The following is an 18,255-nucleotide window of genomic DNA, read 5'->3' as shown; positions in this document are numbered from 1 at the left end:
ATATCAGTCAAAAAATTAAAGTTAATAAATTTGTATTTGGTTGTCTGTAAATTATTATCTAGAATTTCAAAGGAAGACAAAATTTTAATAGTTCTTGTCTGTATTTCTTCTGCTGAAGTATATGATAAAAAGATCATTACATGTCATTTTTCATATCAGACCCTTTATCGGCCCTCGTTCATGATATCATCCCTCGAGCCTCCGGCTCTTGGGCTGATATCATGACCTAGGGCCGATAAAGGGTCTGATATGAAAAATGCCATGTAATAATCTATACTTATTGTGTATGGTCCCAAAAAAGCCCACAAATGAAACTAGCAACAAAAAACGTTAAAAATTAAATCAGAATGCCAAGTAATATGTTTTAAAACTAAGTTTTTGGTAGTTTTAACAAAAAGATCTTAAGATGAAAATCAGTCGTACTCGGTTTCTCGAAACTCTTTATATCGTAGGACTTTTATTTTCTCGTGTATTCTTTAGACACAGAACTTAAGTTTTAAACATAGAAACAACTATATTGTATTTTTTTCTATTATTTAATGATACTTCATTCATTATTCTTTAATGGAAACTTTTTTCAGCGATAATACAAATCATATTTGAAATAAATACCTATAAATTTGAATGTAAAACATTATTTTATGAATGCAAATGTGTATATATATATATATATATATATATATATATATATGGTGTTTTTTTGTAAATCTCCATGTAGATGCCTCGGACTGTAATTGTGTGAAATCATTGTTATTTGTTTACATCGTTGAGAAAACCTTTGGCGGCCAGTGCGTTTAAATGTTCATTGTAAATAAAACGTACTAAGTGGGCATAACGGACGAACGTTTACCTGATCTGACCCGGCCAACGGCTGTCCACTGTGGTTCAATGTATGGTTATATCTAAGCTGTTGTGAGTTTAATAATAAATATATTCCCTAAAGCAGGATAAAAAGGAATATCCCATCAAGCATATACATTTATCTTACCTCCTATACATTTCTAGGAATATCATTGGTAAAAAGCGATCGCGTGGAGACCCTGTATATGGGGTTAGTATGTATGGTTTATTTTAATACACGGTTAGTAGTGTTACGTCCTTTATAAAAACAACACGAGGAAGAAATTGAAACGTTTCACCGGGACAACAGATTAAGAAATTGATAATGAACGATTGAAATAAATGCAGAAACCATATGAAAAGCTAAAAAGTTGTTATTGTTGGCTTTTGTTTTTGCATAGACCAATGGAAGTATGTTCTTTATATCGAATACTTGATCACTTTGATAGGCCACTAGTCTAAATGCCATATGTTAAGATAGTCAGTAAGATAAATTCGTTACACAGTGTGCTAGTAACCCAATACGATATATATGGGGTCAGTAAATTCTATATGAGGTTCGAGCTTATGTGTATTTTTTTGCGAACTAATTGTGTACAAAATTGAAAATTATTTTTATCGTTAATCATGTTAAGGGCGTTATAAGGTCTCAATATCAAAGCAATGACTTCAAGATGAAAAGTGTTTCAAGTTGAAAGAAAATTGAAAAATTTTAGAGAACTTTTTCTACTTCAATATTGAAATTCATACACAACAAAAAAGAAAAAGAAAACAATGAAACTTTTGTGAAAATTTGACAAAATCTCTTGGATTTCGTCCATATTCATTTTCATTACAGTGTTCGACAAACATAATTTTCAAGTTAAATATGACTTCTGTGTAATAGTCATTACATAATGTTTTTTAATTTCAGAAAGAAATGGGGTCATATTTGGGCCTTATCGAACCGACACCTTTATTGGGTCTAAATTGAGCTTACAAAGGGGTTGGGTCAATTTCTCCTAGTGAATTTATATCAAACAGGGGCATTGAAAAAAAAAATCTTCTAATCTTTACTGAAATTAGAATGACACTTTCACGTATACTTTGGAGTTCAAACAGACGTATGTTTTACTTTTAATGGGATGACCCAAAGAAAATGCTCAAAACCGCAATATTGACAGATTTTGTAAAATTTTATAGATTTATTTATTCGAATAACATTCTTAACCAAAATTTGTTTGACGAAAACCTACATATTGACTTTGGGGGTTAAATTCAATTCATTTTAGCATGTTAGATAAAAGAATTCGTTCTGTATTTAACAGCCATAGCTAGCATTGTTATAATAAAATTTTGATTTTATGAATATATATGAAAAAGTTGTCGAAAAAGTTTAAGTATATAGTGTAAATTCTTAATATTCAATTTTAGAAGGAAAAGAAAACGTTTTGATTTAAACCATCATGGTTATAGTAGTGAATTACTTACAGGATTAGTCCTATCTCTTTTTTCTCCCCGTGGGTAGAGAGCACTTTTGTGTTGACATGAATTATTATTGAAACGGTCATAATTATAATATAACTGATGATAAAACTTTAAATATTTCGAAATACTTAGAATTTTTCTGTTTATCGTACAGGTGATTCGAACCAACACTTTTGGCAAATTTAAAACTTATCCCCATATTTTTATCACAGGAAAACTATTGTTGTGTATTCAACTGCTCAAAGTATGAGCATATATAAATGTTGGGGTAGATGTGATGAAACTTTGCTTGCATCCATATACATGTAACACTCTGAGATAACACTATGTTATAATAGATTTATATATGGTTAGGATTGTGAGAAAGTTTGAAGTATTTGAAACAAGGGGTTTAGGAGAAATTGCGGATAAATGTTACCCCCAATAAAGCAATGGCTAAGTCCATGCTTTGGTAAGAAAACACCGGAATAATGGAGTAATATTCCTTGAGTATCATACAATTCTGACAAGCGGTTCAAGAACAGTTGCGGATACAAAAGTGGGACAAAAGGAGGACGAATGAACGGACAGATATACAGACTCCCCATTCACTATCTAATACAAGAACAAGACAGTCCAAATCTAGACAGGTGTCTAGTTATAAGAAATTGTACGTCAAACAAAAGCAATCAAATATATGCTGTCAACTTCCAACTCTCGAAAAAAGAAAACAAACCAGTGAGATGGTGAGACAACCTCTAACTGTGTTTTTTCAGCTGTTTACCATTGAGAGGTGGAAGTCTGTTCAATACATGATCAAGTGTCAAAAAGAGGGGCGTATCACGAATGTAAGTAATCAAAATATGTTTTTGCCAAGGATTTGTTCATGTGGGTTGACTACTGGTGCTACTAGGTTTAATTTGTGCTGAATATTTTCACCACAACCTCCTTTGCGTTCTACATCTAATGAAACTAAAGGACGATTCTATATTGAATGTTCTCCATGCAATTTTGTCACAAACGAATTCAAATTATGGCCAGTTACCCTAATATTGCAAAGATTTTATAGAAAACGCTTAGCATATTGAACTGGGATTTTGAGGTCTTTGTTTCAATCCTAAACAAACAAAACAGAACTGACACCGAGGAACAAAATTTATCATAGAACCGTTTGTGAAATGCATACACATATATATAGGTTTTTTTCAGAAGCAATCTCCAACATTTAAACAAAATTTTGCATTATAGATATTATGATGATCCTATACTTATAAGTAATATTCATAGATAGCAGAGATTATGTCTTAAATGTAACATATTAGAAGATGAAAAACATTTTTTATTAGATTGTGAATAAAATAGGGAATTGAAAAACAACTTTTTTGATAATTTAAATAAACTTTTCTGTTCAAGATTTGTCTGATGAAGAAAAAGCGATTTTTATGCTAAATCCATGAACATCACCACAAGTAAATAAATTGGGGTCCTACATTAAAAAGTCATTAGAACTGAGGACAAGGGACCTTGGACTATTTACAGTAATTAAATGATTGTGTATATATATATATATATGTGTGAATATCAGTTATATTGGATACTTTCTTTGTATTTGTTACAAACTTATTGTTTAAAGTGTATATGATAATAAACATTTGAATTTGAATTTTATCATAGTCGGTTAGACAAATTGTCCGTTTTTAAGATGCTAGAGTATAAAACCTTTGTTCAAAGTTTATATGTATTGATACACTTAATATGTTTTATTTGCATACATTTTTTTCAACGAACTTCTGGCTAAGTAAAGTCCTTATTTTCCAACAGTAAACAACATAGTATAATTTGTTTGAAAATTCATTCAAGCAAGCCCGTCTGTTAACATCCATCTGTTCTAGTAACTGTAGTCTAGTCACATCTCATGCTTTCATGGTCAAGACTTGGTGCATAATTGACAAATTTGCGACTTTTGTCTAAACTACTTAATATACTACCGGTATAACAATGGCACGATCCTGGATATTTCGATATCCAAGATAAACAAAATGTCTAGTAACCAACAAATGTTCTTTATTTTGATTGTATTTTTTCAATAATACGGAGTTTTTGTGGATATTTAGTTATTGTTACATCATGAATTATGTACACGTAATAAACATGAATATATCATTTTGTTACGGTTAATACTAGAAGTATCTGGCTAAAGTGTACTGCTAGATACGGGTAAATACAGTCTTCTGTGAAGTACTCGTCCAATTTGATTTCAATAATGGCTAGATATTAACAAACTTTTCATAATAAATTCACATATTGTTAATGTATCTGCGGCAGTTAATTAAAAAAATCATTCATCCATAAAATGTCGACTTAAGTGTCAATAGTCGTACTTTTCCATTTGTTTTTTTTTTTCTCTCTGGTGTTTGTTTGTATTTACAAATATTGACCGGTGGAAGGTCAGTGTTGTAAAGCACTTTCTTAGATATACATTTTTTTTTATAATTTATAAACGTAAAGTTTAAACGTCGTTTAGCGCGACAATTACGTAACAGTATATTCGAAGTCGCAACTTAGGGACGATATTACGATCATATGTAGTTGAGATACATATTTCGTTATGTGAAGACGCTCTTCAATATTTCATTAGAATACATGTCATTGTTAGACTTTCAGTACGGCATCAGGATATTTGTATAGCCTACAACCTTACCGAAACTTTCCGCGTACTTATTTCACAAGTATTTTCATTTAATATTTAATATTATCATCATGCTGATTTGTAAAAATGGCACTGTAGTGGTTAAACAATTTTTCATTTTATGATTGTTTATACACTGTTTATTATTATGAGATAAAGTGAAAAATTCCTTCTGTTTGGATTGTTTTAATGAAACAAACAATATATCAATATTCCTCTTGCTGCTTGTTTCTCTCATCCATTGAACGGACGGCAGCTCGATCCCTGTAGAAAAAGAAGAACAAATTAATTAGTATTTACAATTTTTATACTAAATTGAGGGCAGTTGTATCGTGATTAATATTTCTTTTTAATATTTGACTTCATGATCACGTGTTTAGAGTTTACTTCAGCACATCCAACCAGTCATTTAACAACAATATAAATATATAGTTCATATGCATTTCAAAATGATGCAACGATTCAGGTTGTATCTTTAACAATTGAATAAAACTTCAAAGCAGACAACTTTTTGCAGTTGACCTTGACAAAGAGTGTTAACAGAATGAAAATGACCTAACGCAAACTCCTTGTTACAATTGGCACGAAAAGGTTCTGCGCTATATTCACTGTCAGGGCCGTAACTACATTAAGGCAATGAGGCAAACGACTCGTGATGGAAATTGAAAAAAAAAATAATAAGTTTAAACAAAAGCTTGTCTTCATATCAAATTGTTTTCAAGGTGAGTGTTTGCAAGAAGCAAGTTCTGTTCACCCTTTGACGTCGCACCATGTTTCTCGGGATCCATGTTTCTCATTTATTTTTTGTTTTCAGTGTTGATTGTGTATTGTGTGTCGTTATGTGTCTTATCTGTTCCCGGGTTTGTCTCTTCTTCATTGATTGCCCTTCTTTATGACTATTCTCGTGGTGTTGAATTTCATTTGTAAATTAGTCATTTTGTTTTAAACTTGAGTTTTATTATATTTAAGGACCTTTTGTCTAATTAAAAAAACTACTTTAAATAATTGTAAAAATATTTGAAATTAGCTCTCAACTTTTTGTTCTGAGGCGGCGTTAAGCGAACACAAATCAATCAATAAATCTTTATGACTAACGCTTCAGTTGTCTAATATTCCTTTGATAATTGTATATGACAGATTATAGTGTTGATTATATTGATTTTTAATAATAGTTTGTTGCAATGTATGTCTAACTTTGTCCATATTTACACAGTCAAGCCCCAAGCCTATTTGCGATGTAGATAAGCTAACGATTATCGGGGCTTGCACAGATCCCGATTATAATTTATTTCATCTCATATATATATATCTATTCTCGTAAACTAAAGTACAATGGAGACATAAACAAATAAATTAACAAACATAAATTAATTAAAAATGTACAAATGCAAAGTAGTGACTTAGTTTTGACGGTTTGAACGGTAGGAACGCAGCCAATATGTCATTGGAGAATTGTTTAAAGACTGGTTCATGGTTCCTCCCGTAACATCCGTATGTTGTGAACGTTCATTCTTTGCTTTGCGTAGACGTAAGACTTGGGAAAGATTTACGATGACAGGTGAACGGTTGTGTGGTTTGGCAATGTTACATGGCCACCGATGTCCAGATATTGTTCGAAAAATTTTTTTGAGAAAATAAGATGCTACCGGACATAGAAAGATTGTTTTTTTTTTTCATGGAAAATTAAACGTTATATTAAAGAATACAAAACTGGCTCTCTTTTCTATAAATAAAACTAAAAAGCTGGCATGGGTTAAATTAAAGTGAGACAACCAATCTCCCGGAATCAAATCATTTAAAAAGAAAAATAATGTATTGCCATATGACCTTTCACATTGAAGGGCTAAACTTGCATTAAGCCGTGTTCAGGCCCCTGTATAGAAAATAAAGGGATATGGAGTAAATGTGCAAGGGATAAAATCGCACACAATACATAGAAAAAAAATACAAATTATCAATGAACAGGGCTTTTATTCCTGTTCTTCATCTTGACATTCGCTGGAGGGTCTTTAACAATGAACGAATCATTCATATCCTACAACAAGGTCAAGACGGCCCATAGCGTCGACTTAAGCGGTACTTAAAGTATTGTACTGTGAATAAATTTCAAAGTCACAAAAAAATTACACCAAAGTCTAAATACAATACAAGACAAGAACAGACAGATCCGACATTAATCAGCCGGTATAATATTAAAACAGCACAAAAATGTAGCAATGAGGTCTAAGAACAGTTTTCCCGAGTATACCCTGAGTGCACCCTTTTATCCCAGTTAGGAACTACATCAAGTTGTAATTGAAATGTGTTATAAAAACTGAAAAAATACCAGCAGCCACACACTAAACTTTGTGAATTACGCTTTTTGCTTTATCATACATATCGGTTTTTTGATGTCCCTAAAAACTAAAAGTCTTACACTGAATCTATATATTTAGCTTTGAAACCAGAATATTGTCGAAAAAATAATTAAAACAAAATTTGCGTTTCAGATTCAGAAAGGGTCCGGGAAACGCTCAGGATGAACAATTTTTCCAGAGCTTCTAAGGGCCTTAAGCGGCGCTCGGCGAATAAATTTTGCCTCACTTTTAAAAGAGGATAGTTACGGCCCTGACTGTGCAATATCATGTAAATTGACATACTACATTACATTCCCTGTGCATGTGTCAACACCATGGAAAGTAACACGTAAAATGTAATTACCACCATAAAAAGTTACTGTATGAATTGTTATTATCACCATGAAATGAGACAACATATTAAATTACATGCCCTGTTGTCAACACCATTTAAAGGGGGACTGTATCAAATTACATTCCCTGCTACAATGTATCAATATCATGAAAAGTTAAAGCATAAAATTATATTTCCTGTTACCGACTCCATGAAAAGGGATTGCGTAAAATTACATTCCTTGGCATCAGTACCATGAAAAGGTACTGCATAACATTCCATCCCTATTATCAAGACAACGAAAATGTATTGCATAAAATAACATGCCCTGTGATCACCCCATGAAAAAGGACTGTATAAAATTACATTCAACCTCATCAGCACAATGACAAGGGACTGTGTAATATTAAATTCCCCGGTACATATTTAGCAACATGAAAAAGGACTGCATAAAATAACATTCCCTGTCATCAGCACCATGCAAAGGAACTGTCCCTGTTACAATGTATTAAAACCATGAAAACTGACAGCATAAAATTACAAGCACTTGCATCACCAATATGAAAAGGGACTGCGTTGAATTGCATTACCTGTCATCAGCACCATGACAAATGACAGCATAAAAAGAGTCAGGGACAATCAAAAACAATAAGTTGAAGATTTACAAAAAATGCCATGGCAAAAAAGGAAAAAAAACTACGAAAAGCCAAACGCCCGTCTACAAACCACTAAACAAAAACATTCAGACTGGGCAACACGAACCAACAGAAAACCGATGGTGATCTCATATGCTCCGAGCTGTTAAAAAAGAGAGGCGAAAGATACCAAAGGGACATTCAAACTCATAAGTCGAAAATAAACTGACAACGCCATGGCTAAAAAAGAAAAAAGACCAACAGACAAACAATAGTACATAAAACACAACATTGAAAACTAAAAACCAATCAACACGAACCCCACCAAAAACTGGGGGTGATCTCAGATGCTCCGGAAGGGTAAGCAGATCCTGCTCCACATGTGGCATCCGTCGTGCCGGTAATAAGTCTAACTAGGTAGGTCACATTCGGGAAAAGGGGACGGGATTGTAGTTACGATATTAGCAACTTTACCGCTATCATCTGTTAAACGGATATTCCGTAACGGTAAACCAACTCGTGATTGCGTCCGTAAAATTTACGAAGGGATGATTTGAACTTCACCACTTGGAACTCTTGCTTTAATTGCTTCCTTGTGAGCAGCAACCCTCTATCAAGGAAATCATGATAGGAAATACAAGCCCTGGATTATCGTATCAACTGGGAGATATATACTCCGTATGCAGGCGCTGTTGGAATTTTGCTACATAAAATGGATAGTTCACAATTGGGAAACTGACATCATCTCTTTTTTCATAAAGTTTTACTTTTAACCGACCCTCATTGTCGATATCTAGATGTAAGTCAAGATATGAGGCAGGCCTAACTGTATCTGTTGTATCTTTTATCTTAAGTTCGATGGGAAAGATGCGTTCAACATAGTCACCAAATTTTGAATTATTTAGTGAGAGAATAACTCTATTAGCGGAAAGTAAAGTTAAAGGATACTACTAACTTCTTTTCTTTCTTCATGTATGACGTCAGCCTTATATGAATAAAGGAAAAAGTCTGCAAGAAGAGGGCCACAGTTGGTTCCCATGAGGACTGCCGATTGTTTGTTGAAAAATACGTCCTCCAAATTAACGTAACAAATATGTTGTCAATCAAGAAATCAAGCATCTTGATAATGTCAGTTTCAGAGAATTTTTTGTTAGAATCAGAGTGATATTTTTTACAAAGTAGGATGTATCCCTCCCTAAGACAAGATACTTGTATCTACGTTGGCCATCCTTTTTATGAAACAAAGCAGGACCAACTCTTTCGATTTGTCTTTCAGTTTAGAATGAGGAATACTTGTGTAAACTGTAGACAAGTCAAATGTTTTAAAACTGTTGCAAGATAAAAGAGTCTTAGATTTTGTATGTACTCTAAAAGATTAATTTTTTAGTATCCACATCTGATTCACGCCACCTCTAGAATAGGTAGTTTCACAATAACTTTGAAGCCCGGCTTAGATTGCTGATAAAATTGATGTTAATAATTTAGAAAGAGGTTACGCGGAGCATTTGGAAGACCCAGCAATATACCGTTGTTTGTAAGGGCACGTATGTAGTTTAGGTATCCAATACAGTCATGGAAGATCCAGTTCTTCATCTTTTGTTAAAATTCCAAAGGAACATAGAACAGACCTATGATTATCCAGGATTTCCTCTTTAGCAAGTGTCGTGGTGGTATACGTTGAGTTTCCAAGTGAATTTTCAATAACTAATTTATTTATCAAGCCGTTTATGTTATGTGATTTACACACAAAAATGATGTTGTTTGGGGGCTTTATCTGCAGGGACAACAACATATTTGTCATAGAGGTAGGACAAGTGTTAAGCAACATTTGGGTCGATAAATATTGATGTAGTATGGGTATAAATAGACCCATTCAGTTTCTTAATTCTGATTTGTATTAACGACCTCACAGCCTCAATTCATTCGGACAGGGTATCTACGTCTTCTTTCTCGCGATTGGCCCATTGCCTGACATAATCCCCGACTGCATCCATCAGTATTTTGAAGTTGTGTTTCCAATTGATGGATTTAGGCTCACGATATTTCGGGCCTTTGGATAACACATTTCGCAGAGAAGTGCTTTTGACAATGTTTAGGTCACCAGTAATAACGTGGCCAGCCGGAATATTTATGAATGGGGAACTAGCACAGGTGCAATCAGGAATTTTAGACTTGAAGTCATCAATATTGAGATACTGCAACACGTGTTTGTAATTGAAAATTTTAGTTGCAATTGGTTTGGTATATGTATAAGAAATGAAAGGTACAGACTGATCTTTAAAATAGGGAGGTATTTTCGAGTGAACTAATTTATGATGAAGGATATTGCCCAAGTTGATGGCATCGAGACCTTTGTTGGCAAAGGAAAGTTTAAGAAAGGATCATTTCTCTTTTTCATCTTTTTCAATGCGAACTGGTTTGAAAATTCTGACTTGCAATATCCAAAATGATAGCTGTAAACATATCCTGCTACATTAGAATGCAAGCCATCGCCATCTTTGATTGTGTGTAAAATAGCTGTACACAATCGGCCTAGTTTTTTGCTAAAAGACTGTTTATTAAAGTAAAGAAAAATAAGTGATTTTTTGCATTATAAAAACTGCTTTTTTTCGATTCAATTTTTCAACTTATCCAAAATTATAAAACGATGTTAATGAAATTTTCATTTCTTCGGTGACACCATTTTTACTTTTTATTTTCTCAAAGCATATTATAAAACCTACCTCCTCATATTTTATTTCAAAATTATATCTCATAGATTTCTTTTTATTCACACAAGTTTTTTTTCATGAATCATGAAATATAAAGCACGGTCACTCTTATTTTTTGTAATAGTTTTGTAAAAAGGAAAAAAAAAATAAGAAGATGTGGTATAATTGCCAATGAGACAACCTTCCACCAGAAACCAAATGACATAGAAGTTAACAGCTATAGATCACCGTACGGTCTTGAACAATGAACAAAACCCACACCACTTAGTCAGCTTTAAAAGGCCACAAAATGACAAATGTAGAACAATTCAAACGATAAAACTTACGGCCTGATTTAAAAGCATGATCAAATCTACATTTTGACAAACCGTAAGCAAATTTTATCTCAGGAAATATAAAACGATGATCCACTATTAACACCTTTCCAAAGCGAGCTTGCTAGAAGAGCGAAGAGAAGGCGGGTTGAAATATATCAGCGATTTATTGTCTAAATTATGCCATAACTTACAAGTAAGAGATTTTAATATTGAAATAAAACTGTCGTTTATAACGCTTAAGTAAGTATAAATGAGGAGTGATAGCAAACCTACCAGAGGACCAAACATTTTGGCCATAAGTAAAGCAGTAAACAAATATAGATATGAAAATGAGAATGGTCTTGTTTGATTGAAAACTTACATGTGAACACTCACAGATATATCCCATTCTTTCTATGTTGCATGGTGCATCATTCCATTCATACTCATAACCTGACGCAAAATGACCACAGTCTTCATTGTTTCCATAATTGCTCGGTTGGCCTGGATGCCACTTAGAATAACAAACCTTAGACGAGTCATGAATCCATCTGCAGTCTCCTTCTTTCTTTAAGTCTGACGCTCCAATCCAAGAGCCATGATGGTGCTTTACCGATTCTGTTTTCACCAATAATAACCATGAATAATCACATATTAAAAGTCCTAGTTTATAAAGGGGTAATTATTCATGCAAATCAAAATGAACTCACAATATAATGAGAGACATCAATAACACGACATTTTCATTTATTGTCTGCATAACAATATTTTGAAATTATACAAACGTTTTCGTAAGGTTACATTAACCACAAAATTAGGAATTATGAATTCCGTTGAATTTCAGAATTGTTTTTCGTAATTGAGTTTTGGAATTATTACAACATTGATTTCTGAACTCAATAACTCGGCTTAACAGACAAAACTTTTTAATTCATTTCTACATTTATGTGGATAAAATAATAATAATAATAATAATAATAATAATAATAATAATAATAATAATATAATATATTATCCATCCCCCATCCCAAACAACAAAAAAGACACTGAGTACAGATCTGAGATTATTCGCAGTTACTGATCATGACAGCTAGTTCAAAGCCAATAACAACTAATTAAAAAAATCATGTATCTTAGACAAAAATATCAATCAGTACACATCCAACGTTCAATGGATTTAGTGTAAAGACGTCATTATCAGTCAGAGAAAAAAATAACCATGTGCAATGCCAAAATATAGGTATCGAGAGATTGTAGTACCGTGAAAGCACATATGTTTATAACAATAATGTTTAGTATGGTTTTAATTTACTGATAACAAAATCAGTATGTATTGGTTGGTATATTTTCGAACTTAAAGAAATTTATATGAAACACACTGTAAGAAGTGGCAATGTATTTGCTGATACCGCATATTACCTTTATCCAAATAACAAGATACGATCACTCTTTCCATCAATTTTGGTTTTATTTTTGAAAAAAACAATGTACACACACTTTTTGTCTTTTTTATCATTTTTCTAATACTGTAACAGCTGTTTTGCAAAAATGTAATCGTGTCGTAGTATCTTATCATACGTATAAAATATACTTACTAGTAAGCATGTCACGAACCCACGAGTTTTCTGCTGAGTCTGTAATCTTCACAAGGTAGCCTCCCATACTTTTGCATTGATTCTGGAATGACAGAAATAGAACGTTATACCCAAGACAATAACAAAAATCGACATTATTAGTATTAAATTCTACTTCTGACTTTTCACTAAACGAGAAAATCTCATGTACTTGCATACAATTTATGAAATATTTATTATATTACAAGGCATAATTGACAGAAAAAAGAAAGATGAAAAAAAGCCTTGAAACAAAATGCCTACCATTGCACAAGAAAAACCTCTAGTAGTTATTGTAGTAACAAAATTAGAGTGATTCGTATATATATATATATATATAAATGCTCCTATATATTACCGAAAACAATCATTATTTAGCCAATAGTATTGCAAGGGTTCATTTCTTTTTATCTTTTTATTAAAATATGTCAAATTTTAGAACACACATTATGCACGTGGGACTAGGTAGTGGCACCTGAATCCAGTAGTTTCAATAGAGAAATTTTGATCCAACATCTAATAAATGATCGAATAGCTCTTGATTCAAATGAATTGACCAGTTGCAAGGAAACTTGTAAATAATTTCCTTTTTTAAGGAATAACTGTAATATTTGTTCTGTCTATGAAGAAATAACATCAAAAATGTGGTGCACACTGAATAACCCGTGTAACGGGTTATTTTAAAGTGTGCACCACATTTTTTATGTTATTTCGAATAGACAGAAAAAATATTACAGTTATTTCTTATAATTTAATTCTAAATTCCATTTTAAACCGGAGTAAACCATGAAAAAACGTTGATGACGTCACGGTCACATGACAAAATTATGTCTATGAGCTTATAAACAAAACAACGTCCGCCAATCAGAAGACGCGTTACATCCAAAATTAAATTATATAAGTTTAAATAAAAAAATGACCTACTGCAGCATTATGCCATGTTTTACTATCAGGTGAAAAAAGTAGAGTGATCTTTGTATTTCTTCCAACCGTCTAGACAATTGTTTTCATTGGCATTGCACTCACAAGAATTGTCTGTTAGAAAAAATATAATAAGTACCATACCAAGAACTGTAGCTCAATATTGAAATGAACATATGCATTATACATAGTTTAAAAAAAAATTCATAACGTTTTAGTTTCAAGAAGTATTAAAGTGATTTAGACGCACAACAACACGTTGAAAACTAAGTTAAAATACAAGTACCCTTCCCCTACCAAAACATATTAATAATAACCTTAATTAAAATAATAAAACAACATTATATCAAACTATTTTCTGTAATGATTGTCCAATTTTGTACCAAAGTGAAGCTTGATTTACTTGTGTATGTGTAATTTTGTAAAGTTTCCACAGATATAAAGCATATTTACCGTTTATCTTGTTTTCTAAGGACTCAAGTAATGACCGCATTTCAGATATCATTGTTCTCTCTTTGGATCTATTACATGTTGTTGACTCGATCATAGAAATACAACCCAGAAACACAATTACCCAGAGGAACATACTGTAATTTAAAAAAAAATCAATTATAATTAAAAAAAACAAATTAAAGTAACAAAGTGCTGAGATATAATTGGATTATCATGAACCAATAATATAACAGACAAAAGATATTTATTTGGGCAAATAAGGTCTGTTGTATACCTATACTTAATACTGTTATGAAATGGAATTATACTATTTTGAAATTTCTTATTGATTTTAAATGAATTCTTGAATTTCTATTACTTACATTAAAATATTAAGAAGTGTGCTTTATATGCAATTATAATTCATCTAAAAAAAAAATAACCGAAAATTGGCACAGAACAGTAAATTTGTCTCTTCTAGGAAGGATAGTTGGTTGGCATTAATTCAATTACTTCGGTAAAGTAATTTCTTTTTGCAGTGGCAAATATTTCATGCATTCGTAGGACGAGAACCAATTAAATTATTTTTCCAATACCAGAAAAAGGATTTAACGTCCCGCAAAGCCAAGCGGACGCCTTTCTTTAGCATGATGGGATATAACTGTCAGATTGGAGAAGTCCATGTAACCATATTTCTATACCCACGCCAATCATTTGGGTGATTTTAGACTTAAAAATTGAATTTTAACTGAATATGAACATCATGTTATTCTAAATTGTCCTATGTTTGGGATCATAAAATTTATCTTTTAGTGAAGTTTTAGCGGTTGAAAGTACTTTTGTTTTAATTTGTACGATTGTCAGACAATGACATTTTTATTTTCAATTCTGATATGATGTTCTTCTTTCGCTTTAGAAACAAAGCCATGTTCTAATTCCAATAAAAATGGGCTGCACGTGATTGACGTCACAATTGAAATTGCAACGTCAGCTGTGCTTTGAACAACGCCGGAAATCAAAATGGACATTTGTTTTGGTGTTGCTCGCTAGGAAATTAAATAAAATCATTCGAAAAGTGAGTTTAAATGTATCTGTTCATTTGCTTATCGTGAAACGGTGATTTTCTATAACGTTTTGGCTTCATCAAATCAAAACGAATGCCTTTTAAACGCGTATTATAGGTCCGCTTCGAAGTACAAAAGTCCTAAATTTTCCTATTAGAATCAAAATAATTCCATCATGCCATGCTCTATGCTAATTTTAACATGGGTAGGCATTATATTTGTCAACATTTTAAACCTGGCTAACGCTCGGTATAAAGATATTGACAAATATAATGCCTACCCATGTTAAAATGAGCATAGAGCATGGCATGAAAGAATTATTTCTTAAATAAAAATAAAGAATAGAAAATGTAGTATGTAGCCAATGAGAAAACTCTCTGCCAAAGACCAAGTGGCGTAGAAGTTAGCAACTATATGTCGCCACATAAGGCTTTCAACAATGAGAAAAACCTATACCTCACAGGAAACCATAAAAGGCCTCGAAATGCCAAACGTAAAATAATTCAAAGTAGAAAACTAATAGCGTGATGTACATACAAAACAATAAACGAAAAACAAATAAGATTTTATATAACATGTTTCAAACATAATAAAATACACATCAAGCGTATGATCTAAGTAAATACCGACACAGCAGACCAAAGCCAATTAACTAATAAAACCTCAATGCGTTGACCTTAATAGACCAATTGATAAGAGAATTACTGGCGTGAACAATGATTAGAGATATACAACTAAATATAAATAAACCTTGACCGCAGATAATTGATAGCTATTAACGACCACTCTTATAAGAACGATCACAGACACTATACCATAATTACAAAAGTAGTTATTGTTGACATAAAGCCTGTAAACGTCCAGCAGGAAGTATTTCAAGATACCCAGTCTGATATTGTTGAAGTACTGAGATATAAAACATGATAAAATAATTATTTTTATTATGCAAATATTTGGGCTTAATGGCAACACGTTATGTTACAGAAAACTTCCTTGGCGTCATTGAATAAAAAGCGATGAATGTAATCTAACTGACGCTAACATTATACTTAACTATCCGAGCAGTGTGCGCGGCACACTGTGAATGCTTGAGGATATTTTTTTTCTAGTATCATGTAATTCACTCTGTTCCGTCATATTGTAAATCAAGAACAAAACAAATTACATGCTACCTATAGTTGACACAAAGCACACAGTATGTACATAAAATGATAGTGTGTTCTCAGATAATTAAGGATAATTTGCCGCTAAAATACTGTGCCTGAGCTAGCCACATCTATTTGACAGAAATGCGTCACCATAGGGGTATTTGCATACACGTGTGTGTACGTCTACCAGTCTACTTGTCTCAGAGTACTTTAGCAAGCCGTTCCTGAGCGGTAAAGCCTTACTTGATTTTCCACGTGGTACCGCATAAGAGTAAATCTTTGTGGGCATAGACCGACGTGAAATAGAGCTGTTGAGCAATCAAGATGAGACTATTCCTCGTTAAGTTACGTAGGCACCCTAACTACTCAGAAAATGTTCATAAATGTCTGGCCTTAACATTTATAATAGTAACATAACGTGAACCATAAAGGCACAACATCTTCGTAAAAATTCGGCGGTGTTGGGGCGGCTGGAGGGTTGATTTGAATATTGCACTGCTACTGCTACTACATTGTAACTAATTAATGCAACTGACTGAATAAGCCTGACAAATATTGAAAATTAACACGTGCACCAAGTTCATGAGACGGTTAAGAAAACATTGCCGTCTCTACCACAGACATCATAAATCTAGTAATAAAATGTGTATTGTCCACCTAAATAAATAATGGATTTTGACAGAAGCCGAGTCGGACAGAACATGAAACACTAATATAAACATCAATTAAAAATTTCTAAATACAGCACCAAACGACAAGCATATGCCAAAACCTTAAAGAAAGCGATAAGAATTTTTATACTTCTAAAAGGTATACATATATAGCAATTAAAAAAAAATGTTTTGTGCATGTTTTATCAGAAAAAATATTGTATCGCCTGTCATAAATCTACGTTGATTGGCCTGTGTATTTGTATCTTTTATTACGAACAGAACCGATTGTATGGTTTATTTGTGAAGGGCTGTTTATCGGGTCGCATAGAAATACATGTACCAAGCAACCATTGAGTCGGTTACATACATCACAATTAACCATTTATAGGTTCGCTCTTTGCGTGCATAGAGTGTGGTATTAATAAATGAATTTTCATATGCATAATTAAAAGCAACTTCTTTTGGGTAAAATACACATATTATGCAAACGAATATGAAAGTACAGATATAAATTTTATGGTTGTATGTTCTAATTTCTGGACATTATTCTTAATTGATTATTAAAAAAAATATGAATAAGTACTATGTGAAAAATTTATAGCATACCTTATTAGCATATATGATCTAAACAAAACTGCTCCTGAATATTTGACTATGAAATAGAAACAAAGCAACCTGTTCGTGTTTAACTGTCTTTGATCCACATGTGACCATAATGTATTACGGTTATATAATGTAATGCATGTATATCAAAATCCGATATAATTATCCTATTTTTTTTTTCTGTTTTTTTTTTTTTTACTTTGCTTGCTTTTTCTTTCTTTCTTTTCTTATTTTGTTATTTTATAATTAACTCTTTTTAACTTCGATGTTAAGTTAAAGAAGTAGAGTCAATTTTCACCATTTTTCAATCTTTAATTAAATATGCAGTTTCATAACTCCATATGTGAACTTTGAGATGTTTACAATATTATACAATTACTGTCTTTTGATGAGGTAAATATGCGGTCTTATTGACTTTTGAAAATCTGATATTCACTGAAGCCGACGGCCGAAGTGAATATCAGTTTTTCAAAGGTCAATTAAACCACATATTTACCGAAACAAAAGACAGTGATTGTTTTATTCCATGATATT

General features: G+C 32.4%; 1 protein-coding gene across 1 annotated transcript; it reads right to left on the bottom strand.

Moving 5' to 3' along the window:
• Window positions 1–5,145: 5,145 nt before the first annotated feature.
• On the bottom strand, window positions 5,146–17,821 carry LOC127702414 (C-type lectin domain family 17, member A-like). Its single transcript, XM_052206621.1, has 5 exons — window positions 17,725–17,821; window positions 14,275–14,408; window positions 12,902–12,964; window positions 11,670–11,905; window positions 5,146–5,239 (listed from the first exon to the last, which is right to left on the bottom strand). Exons 1-5 carry the CDS (start codon window positions 17,733–17,735, stop codon window positions 5,210–5,212), a joined length of 474 nt encoding a protein of 157 aa, XP_052062581.1. The 5' UTR covers window positions 17,736–17,821; the 3' UTR covers window positions 5,146–5,209.
• Between the last annotated feature and the right edge of the window lie 434 nt (window positions 17,822–18,255).

The sequence above is a fragment of the Mytilus californianus genome, unplaced genomic scaffold (genome assembly GCF_021869535.1).
Source record: "Mytilus californianus isolate M0D057914Y unplaced genomic scaffold, xbMytCali1.0.p SCAF_5, whole genome shotgun sequence".
NCBI classification, from domain to species: Eukaryota; Metazoa; Mollusca; class Bivalvia; order Mytilida; family Mytilidae; genus Mytilus; species Mytilus californianus.
Note: the sequence above shows the minus strand (reverse complement) of the source record. Positions and strands in the feature narration are given on the sequence as shown.

Coding starts and splice junctions, on each gene's coding strand:
- LOC127702414 (XM_052206621.1), bottom strand. Junction 12,965..14,274: donor CTTAGAAAACAAGATAAACG/GTAAATATGCTT, acceptor CTGTCATTCCAG/AATCAATGCAAAAGTATGGG. Junction 5,240..11,669: donor ATATCTGTGAGTGTTCACAT/GTAAGTTTTCAA, acceptor CTTTTTCTACAG/GGATCGAGCTGCCGTCCGTT.